This window comes from Tetrao urogallus, assembly GCF_951394365.1.
Source record: "Tetrao urogallus genome assembly, chromosome: 6".
Classification (NCBI taxonomy): Eukaryota; Metazoa; Chordata; class Aves; order Galliformes; family Phasianidae; genus Tetrao; species Tetrao urogallus.
Genome location: NC_136819.1, coordinates 16348774 through 16358099, shown reverse-complemented (window position 1 = coordinate 16358099; position 9326 = coordinate 16348774). Strand labels below are relative to the sequence as shown.

Here is a 9326-nt window from a genome sequence, read left to right as displayed (position 1 = left end):
CATCTTGTGATTGAGTGGGGGCGGGAGTTCTGGGGAGCATAGCAAAGAAAAAGGCATTAAAAAGGAAAAGTGGAGCTCCAGCCCTCAGCAGGCAGGCAGGAAGGGGGCTGCTGAGTGAAGGAATGTGTGCTCTGAAAACCTGGGACAGCAGCCAGGAGGTGCGGCAGGAGTATAGGGAATGGCAAAAGGGACTCCTCATATCAGACCAGGACAGAGAGATGGGTGACATTTTAAGCTGTGAAATGTCTTCTTGCCTTTACATTTATTTATTTGCACGTATACAATGAATGTGCCCCAGAAAATCTCCAAGGCCAAAAAACATCAAAATTCAGAAGGGTAAGATAGAGATGCAAGCATAACCAGGTCTACAAGCATGTCTGTCCCAGAATCCATGTCTGGTTTGAACTGATGCAAATCACTTCACTTTTTGGTGCCTCCTTATTTCATGAATAGGAGCAGGGACTCCTTCCACCCCTTTTTCCTCTTGCCTACTTAGTGCCTGCCCTGCAATGCCCACTGCCCTATTTCCTGCCACAGGCACCAGTTCCCTCCAGCCCCAGGCACTTCTGAGATCCTACTGCTCTACTGAAGGTGACATGGGACCACCATGAGCAGCAGAAGCAGTGGAAGGAAGCTAAAGGAGAAGTTACCTGAATCTTACCAAGTATGTCAAGCTCTGGCTCATCTTTTAGATATATTCGCTGTGATTGCTGCTCATTTGTGCAAGAAAACTCATCCAGACCACCGCAAGGAGCTACAGAAGTCCTCCCCTCTAAATGAGGAGAGGATGCCACTGGGCTACAGGCTGCTGGATGGACTTGGCCATGAGGTCCCAGTGGTCAGCTGCCTCCCTTGCCGTGTTCCTACCCACAGTGGCCTGCCCGATGAGGTGCCTGGGCTCAGGGCCCACTTCATAAAGGGAGACGAGCACAGAGCTGTCCCACGCTGCAGCTTGGGGCATGGGGAACAGGAAGGTCTCATTGAAAATGATGAGTGAAGTGTGTGCCTGCGGCCTGGATTTCTGGTGCTTCTGCCTGTGGCGTCTGCAGGAAACATCTATTCTTGCGTATATGCCTGCGACAGGGGGAGACAAAAGGGTAAAGAAGTTGTATTCTAATAGGTGGTAGGACTAAGGGGACCCTCACCATCCCACCATGGTGGAGCCCCATTGCCCAAGGACTTCCTGTGAGAAGACTCTGCAGCTGTGAAACATCAAACATGGAGTTATAGAAACTAAAAGTGGCTCTACTTCAGCCTTCTCAGGGCAAGGAGCTGTTTACAACTTATCTATGATGCAGAGCATCTCTAAGGCTGCTCTCAGGTGTCTATGGCCTCAAAGGGCAGTCTCCTCCATGGAGATGGAAGGCTGATAGCAGAGCTCTGGTTACAGCTCCAGGGAGTGTGGCATCACCTCTGCACTGCCCCCACCCAGGTTGTCCTCCAGAGGAAACGCAAATTGGCTTTGCACTGAGGGCAGCAGCCCTGTGATGAGGTCTGGTGTTTGGGTCTCTGCAGAGCAGAGGAATGGGATTCATGGGTGACAGCTGGAGGTTTTGTTAGTGTGACGGCCCAATGACATTCAGCAGTGCTTTTCTGCCAAGACTGGAGTGTGAGGGCCATGAGAAAGACTTCCCCCCCCCCCAGCACCCCATACCCATTTGTGTGGGTGAGCCCAAGGCAGCAACAGGTAGAGAGGAGCAGCCAGCCCAGACAACAGGGGCACAAAACCCTTACTCTTTTCTGCAGCACTGCAAGGGGGGTAGGTTTTTGCCTTGAGCAGCCCAACCTCCATCCTTTGGGATATGGGCAGGCACCTCAGAGACAGCAGCACCTCTCCCACGACGTCCTGCAGAGGACAGGGGGCATGCAATCAGCAGGTGGCTGGGCAGCCCTCCCAGCTACTACCCACTCCACACAGACCCCAGGGTACAAGGCAGGAGTTGTTCCTTAAGTGAAGGGATGGCTGTCACAGTACACAGTCCCTCAAGCCACTGTAAGGGAGCACAGGATAAAGTCATGCATTACCTTTGTGGCCTTCTGCAGTTCTGCACAAAAAACCAAGTTCTGGGAAGCCTTCAGCTGGCTCAGGGCAACCCTGACTTCCCCTAGTGTGGCATTCCTGGAGTATTTGTCAAAATGTTGGACCTATGGGAGAGAGGCAAAAAGCACATCCATGGGGCAAGGTGCAGGACAGGGCTGTGCCTCGAGAGCATCCCTATGGACCATACATCCCCCAAAGGCAGCTGCCTGCTCTCAAGGCCTGCTCCCATTGCATCTCTTGGCTTTTGGGATTTGAGCAACAGGGAAAGGTTAGGCTAGGGGCTAGGAAAAGATTGTTCACCAGAGGGTGGTGGGCCTGGAGCAGGGCGGCAGGCATGGCACCAAGCTGCCGGAGTTCGAGAAGTATTGGGAAAACACTCTCAGACATAGGGTTTGGGTTCTGATTGGTCCTATGTGAAGCCAGGACTTGGACTCAATGGTTCTTGTGGGTCCCTTTCAACTTGGGATATTCTATATGATATTCTATGAGCTTGGTTCTTCTCCTGTTGCCAACATCTCAGCGGTTCATGGCCATTCAAGAGGACCTGGTGAGTGAGCCCAGAACTACCCACCTGCCTTGTGTTCCCCCAAAGTGGCAAGAGATGGGAACACTTCAAGAGTGGTGAGGGCAGTGTTCTATGTCTACAAGCAAAGCTAGGACCCCATCCCACCTCCATCTTCAGGGTGCTCCTCTCCATCTCAGCATCCTGCAGGGAGCAGACAAAGTGCTCCCCAAAGGTCGTCCCATTGCAGTTCTTCACCGCCCGGCTCTGCCACTCCTGGACCACACACTGGAGCCCAGGGGTGTGGGATGGGACCCGCCGCAGCAGTCGGAGCCAGACGGCCACCTCAGTGTGCCTGCGGCTGGGCAGGCCCCGCACCTCCAGGCCGCTCACCAGCAACTCGCATTGCTCCCTGTGGTACAGGAGGGAGAACTTCAGACTGCCCTGGGAGCTGGGCAGGGGGCTCGGGTCACTGCTTGGGTCTTCAGTGATGCTGCAGGAGAGGCAGGGATGGGGTGCCTCCAGTCCTGCTCCCAGCTCCGCCATCTATGGAAAAGAGTGAGAGGAAAGGAGACAGAGTCTTTTAAAACATGGCAAGCTGAATTGTTCTCCTTTTCCTACAGTGGCAGGAAGGAGTGTTGGCAGTGGTTGGCAAGCTGGCCCATGGCATGGGGGTTGGAACTAGATGATCCTTGAGGTCCCCTTCAACCTAAGCCATTCTATGATCCTGCAGTGCCCTTGCTGGGGCAAGACAGCTGCTCTTTCAGCCTTCTTCCCCTCTTGTTTCACTGTTCTCCCAGCAGCTGCAGCCCTCCAGCAGCCAGTTTGAGCTCGGCAGCTGCTGGTGGTATTTTGGGGCCGTCGTTGAGTCCACTGCCTGCCTTATGGCTTCCTGCACTGCTCTGGGGAGGGCAGCAGGAACTCGAGGAATTTGCGTTATGGGAAACCACATCCCTCCAGTAACAGACATGGGGTGGAATTAGGGGGGAAGGGAAAGGAGAGAAACTTGCCATTGCTCCTGCCCTCAGATTGAACAGATGCTGTATAAAGGAGGAGTAAGTAGAAGTGAAACTTGAGATCGAGTTAGTCATCAGCTTTCCCAAAAATTGCACTGCAGGTTTTTCACTTCCCCCAGCACTGGACTTCATATGGCTCTCAGCCTTGCCCAGCACTGATGTACATGCCTCCATATCCACGTCACTCTGCTGGCTGCTGTCAAGCAGAAGAGGCGGCATCTTCTTCCCCCACAGGCCATTCTGTGCCCTCATCTTCACCCCGTCTTCACTGCCGTATTTCTTCTCTGTTGGGATAAAGAAAAGCAGTAGGCAATACCCAGCTGGCACAGTGTAGCCACCAGGAAGGGGACAGCCTCGCGATAGGACCTGCTAAGGGCCCACGTTCCCCTCACGGGCAGCACCAGGACAGGGGGGCTGCCCCAGGTTCACACCACCTTCCCAGGAGGAGCCACTCCCCTAGCTGCCCCAGGGTACCTCGACAAGCTGCTTGCCATGGAGTGCCTGTGACAGTCACATAAGTGCTTAGAAGCAGGAAAACCACTGCCCAATACTTACTTTTCCCAGTCCTGCTGTGTTTTTGAAGCTGGCACATCTGGTAAGCCAGGATGGTCAAGGCCCCCAGGAGCAAGAGGATGGCTAATGCCAGAATCCCATATTTCCAGGTGCTGGAAAAGGGAAGCTGTAAGTTGTGCAACCTGAATGTGATGGAACTGTTCTGCATCTTCTTCCTCTAGAAGAAAGAAGGAGGCAAAGGGACAGCATCAGCATTGCCTCTCCACACTGTGATGCCTGAGCAGAGCTCAGGACAAGGCCTGTATTCAGTCATACACACTGCAGCTCAGGCCCACACACACAGAACTGGTCACTTTGCTGGGTGTGCAGTATTATTTATGCAGGCTTGTGCTCACCAGATCAGTATCATTTCATCGTAGCTCTGCTACTACCACATAGACGGGCATCTGCTGGATTCCATTCCTTTGTCCAAAGCTACTCACAAAGCAGCCTACAGACTTCCAATAGGAAAGGCTATGAGAAACAGGGCACACCTGTGATTTCCCTGCTAGCTTTTTCTCAGCTTGCTGCCTTGCCACCACATACCTCTACTGCCTCCTACAGCCACTATCCTTCTTGCTTACTACCTTCTGACAATTCCTGATAGAAGATACCCAGGGAAAGCATAGGACTAAACACAAACACCCAGCAAAACTTCACCCCCTTAATATTCCCCCCCCCACAGTATGCAGCTGAGGGATGCTGATAATGATAATCAACAGGTTTCTTTAATTTCCATTAATTTTTCCAGTTGCCTTTATAAGCAGCTGTGGTTTCTACTCTCACTGTATGATCTTCTGCTAAGGAGTATCTCAGCTTTACCTAATGTTACTTATTCCCCCAAGGAACCTCCCAGTTTGGAGAAGAAACAGAAGCTGTATTTTACTTCTAAGAAGATGACAGAGGTCCATCAGGCTACAGCTTCATACAGCCTTTCATCACTACTTAGCCTGATTAATCAAAGCAAAGACTGGAAGGAGGGATCCTACCAGAATCTTGGAGCAAGTGTCCCTTAAGAGTGTTAGCTCCTACCTGAGGAGCAGGTGGGTATATTTGGGGAGGAGCAGGGTTGAGTGTTTCATCCCCCTCAACACCTTTATACCCATTTGCTCTGTCAGAGAATAGGCCTTGGTGTTTTACTCTTTCTCTGATTGCTTAAGATGAGATTAAAACATGATTTTTTGTAGAGAGCAAATGCTTTACCTGCTTCTAGCAAATAAAAGTAGCCAAGAGCCAGAGCCCAGCTTTAGACCAGTGCCATTTTAATGTATTACTACTGCTTAATACAAAAATCAGTTGAGTGAAAATCCCTCAGTGTGCACGAGTTCCTCACATCAGAACAGGTTGCTGTTAACACCACATATTTTCTTCTCTGTATTTTCATTATTGCCTGTATTATCTGTGTTTTCATTGCAGGACCCTACACAGAGCAATGTGCTGGAGCAGAAGCAACAGCAAAGAACAGGAGGTGGCCGGCAGGAACATCCTTGTGTGAATGAGAGCCAAACCTAAGCCTAAATAAACAGTTCCCTGAAAATGTGAGACTAAGAGGAACGTTATAAATCTGCAAAGGAAACTTAACTCTCCATTAACCTACAGTAAGAAGCTACAGGCAGGCTTAGGTGCAGATCTGAGCATCAAGAGGCATTCGTTGATAGCAGAGCCTTCAGGAAGATCATATTATGAAGATAACCTTTAGCAGACATTGTTGCTCTAAACCTGGCTGCCAGTCACCTGACTGGTTTTCACTCTTAGCAGTCTGCACCTGAATGAGGAGAATGATGGGCAAGCAGCCATTTAAATAGAGGCAAAAACAAAGCTGAATGTCTCTGTCACCAGCATGCTTCACCCTCCTGGAGCCTGCCTGAACACCACTTCCTCTCACAAGGCCAGATGTCACAGCAAGGCTGGCTATGGCAGACAGCCCCACTGCTGAGTCCGGCTGTCACCCATTCCTTGATGTGTGAATGACAGCCTGCAGTGGGTCAGGCGCTTCCCTCATGCCTTATGTCTGCATCAGTGTGGGTAAGAGGAAACAGCTCACTTTCTGCTCCTTCCTGAGCCCCCTAACAGAGGCAGCCCCCAGCAGAAATAGCCCGGCAGGCACAGGGGACATTGCTGCCTTTTCCCCAGTGCCATCAGGATCCCATTCCCAGCTCCTCCCAGAGGCCTAGCTCCCAAATCCTACCTTCAGAAACAGCTTCAGAGCAGGATCCTGGGAGCCCTCCGAGCTTGCTGCCAGCACACGGTACAGGGTTGCTTTGTTGCACCAGGAAAACAAATTCCCAGGAGCCAATATTGACGAAGCCAGAGCAGAACAGGGTGTACGTGTGGAACAATGTGCTGGCTGGGCTGGTGCCTGGGTAACTTCATCATAGCCACAGAGAGCTGGCAGTTTGGGTGCCCGCCTGGGAAACGTGGCTGCGAGGATCGTGGAAGCCTTTGCACACATCCCTGGAGCTCTCTGTGTGGTCTCAGCTGTGGCAGAGCCCTCCCTGTGAAGCCATGAGCCCAAAGATACATCTAACGGGTGGTTTTAGCACAGTGTGACACCTGGAAGGTGGGAATGATGCTTTCCTTTAGGAGCAAGAAGACAGTGCCAAGCTCCATGGCTGATACAGGGCTGAGCATTGAGGAGGAGATGAGGAAGGAGGTGGGACCTTTTAGGGCTCGGTACCCCAATTCCTCTATGTGCTGCTTGGTTTGCTGTCTCTGCACAGCAGGGATGAGTTGAGGCCTCAAGCCTGGTGGCAGGAGCTCCAGCAGCAATCAGCAATCCCTTCTGGGCCATCGCAGTGCAGCTGAAGAGTGCCTCTGTGCCTGGAGCTGAAGAGCTTCAGTCATTTGCAGCACACAGCTAGCTGAGCACCTCAAGGCAGTGTGGCACAGACAGGAGAACTTCTCATGGAAAAAGGTAAGTGGGGGTGGGGAAAGCTGGCTCTGGAATGTCCTGTCCCAATGCTTGTAAGGTCAAAGTTTCCATTCTCTTCAGCCATGTGGCTATGGATTCCTGTGTACTGTTGATTTACCCTCCAGCTTGGAAGGGGTTATGGTGCATGCAGGGTGGCCTTCCCTCCTCTGCCAGGAGGCTGGCTCCACACAGCCTGAGAACTGCACATTTCTGTGTCCATGCTGGCCAGGAAAGGGTTAGGGGAGGCACTTCTATTATTTCATGTCGATGTGTCTTTTTGCTATTATTAAAAGGGATAAAAAGAGATAAAAGTGCTGGGGAGGAAAGGATGGCTGCAGAACGAGGTGTACAGGGTTATTTGCCCAGCATTGGAAAAGATGACAAAAATAATGATTTTTCTGAGGCAAAGGAAGATTTCAGGCAAAAAGTTACTCCCATTGGACCATCTCAGCAGAGGGCCAGTGGGTTTCGGAGGAGTGTGACATGCCTAGGAGGGTCACACCCTGCTGATGACTGCTCCTGGCAGTGTTGTTGGAGCACCATGACCTCCCTGCTCCAGATCACGTGCTTTTGAGATTGCAGAGGCTCTCTCTGCTACTGGCATCTAGAATACAAAAGAATGTGGTCTGGAGTCAGGTTCTCTGCTACCCAATCTATTTGGTCTCAGGTGCTGTGGCTTTTTAAGCCACTAGTATTTGCTTGGAGAGCTTGTTGTCCCTGATGGGGCAGGGTTAGTAGTTTTCTGTGCAGTGTTTGGAAAGCAGTGCTGAGGCTGTGCACTACAGAAGGATGGTGTAGGGAAGCTTGTTTATACTGCCATGCTGGGCTATGCTGGCTTTGCAGTAGCCTTCAGATGTCTGCTATGAACTGAGAGTTAGACCTGGACTTCTTAATCTTTGTAAGAGAAGAGTGGTGGGGAACAAACCTACCCTGCCATTCATGCCTGCCTGAAGGCACAAGTAAACATCTGGGACACATGTGGGGTTTGTGATGACTGCTACAGGAACTCTGCTCATGTAAATGCTTCCTTTGTAAGAACCACTGTCAGCTTCTTCCAGATCAACGTTTTGCAAAGCCCAAAAAAAGCCAGTTACAAGGTGAACATGTAGGCGTAGGCATCACATGACAAAGCCTGCAGGACGCCTTCAAATCATACACCTAGGTGGGATTTACAAGTGACTAAAACACCAAGCAACAGCTTTAGGGAGGGAGGTGTCAGGAAACAGGATTTAATTTCACATGCTTCTTTTGCAGGGTTAGCACAGTGCAACACCCAGCTTCTCACCTGCATTTTTTTAAGCTACTTTTTCTTTCATTGCAGTGTTCTGGGTGTGTGTCAGCTTTGTTTTCCCTTGCAACAAGGTTTATTAAAATTCTGACTGGGCAAACAGCCTCAGAACTAAGGGCTTGAAGGCTTGCAGCCTTCCTAAGGGTTGACATGTCTCCTCCCAATGTGCTTCAGGCCAGGAACATAACCAAAAGCAAACAGTAAGCAAGGTATTAGTAATAGTGCAGTTCAGAACAGATGGGGGTTGGTCATGAGGGAGAAATATACAGATTCAAGCAATGGATTATATCTTATTTTTTATAAGTAGAAGAATGAAGCATTTAATTATTTGCAAACAGATTTTAATAAAAACTCCTGTAGAACCACTCTTGCCAGAGCAAACAAATCAAACCATTAAATCTTCCCCCACACTAATAGAAACACACAGCATCTTTTGTTGGTAGGAAAAAATCACTCTTCAAGGGATGCTAATTCTGACTGTAAGCAGCTGAAGAGCCACTCCTTTCTCTCTCCTCCAGCAGCCTGGTCACTGCTGTTTTTCTAAGAGCTCCTCTAGGGAAAGGCAGCGATGAGCTCGGTTTTAAACTAAAAAGCACACTTGGTTTTTGGAAAGCTCTCCCCAGAGACCTGGCAAAGGTACCCTCCTGCAACAATACAGGAGGTAGTTCTCCCATTGCCTTTGGAAAGGAGCTCCCTTTAAAGCCTGACTAATACGTTGTGAGGGATTATAGGATTAAAGAGCTCCTAAAGGGTACAGCCCAGCTTCTAGCAGATGCCCGCTTTATTTCAAGGATAGCGATGCTGCAGTGTAAATGTACAGCGCTTTCACGGGCCTCAGTGTTGGCAGATCCAGCGACACACAAGGTTTATCAGCTACCCGGACCCCCGCTCTGGGAATCCACAAGGCTTTTTTTGGTAAAAGCACAATCTATATTAAATTAATTTAGCTTTATGTAAGAAAAGTTCAGATTAAGAAGAGGATGTTGTTTTGACTTTGCTCTGCAGGCAGCCGTCAC

General features: G+C 50.2%; 1 protein-coding gene across 1 annotated transcript; it reads right to left on the bottom strand.

Annotated features, from left to right (window-relative positions):
• Positions 1 to 772: 772 nt before the first annotated feature.
• Positions 773 to 3089, bottom strand: LOC306947953 (synaptotagmin-13-like; the record flags this gene model as incomplete). Its single annotated transcript, XM_079537415.1, has 4 exons — positions 773 to 1074; positions 1735 to 1846; positions 2026 to 2145; positions 2712 to 3089. The coding sequence occupies 4 exons, from the start codon at positions 3087 to 3089 to the stop codon at positions 773 to 775; spliced, it is 912 nt and encodes a 303-aa protein (XP_079393541.1).
• Between the last annotated feature and the right edge of the window lie 6237 nt (positions 3090 to 9326).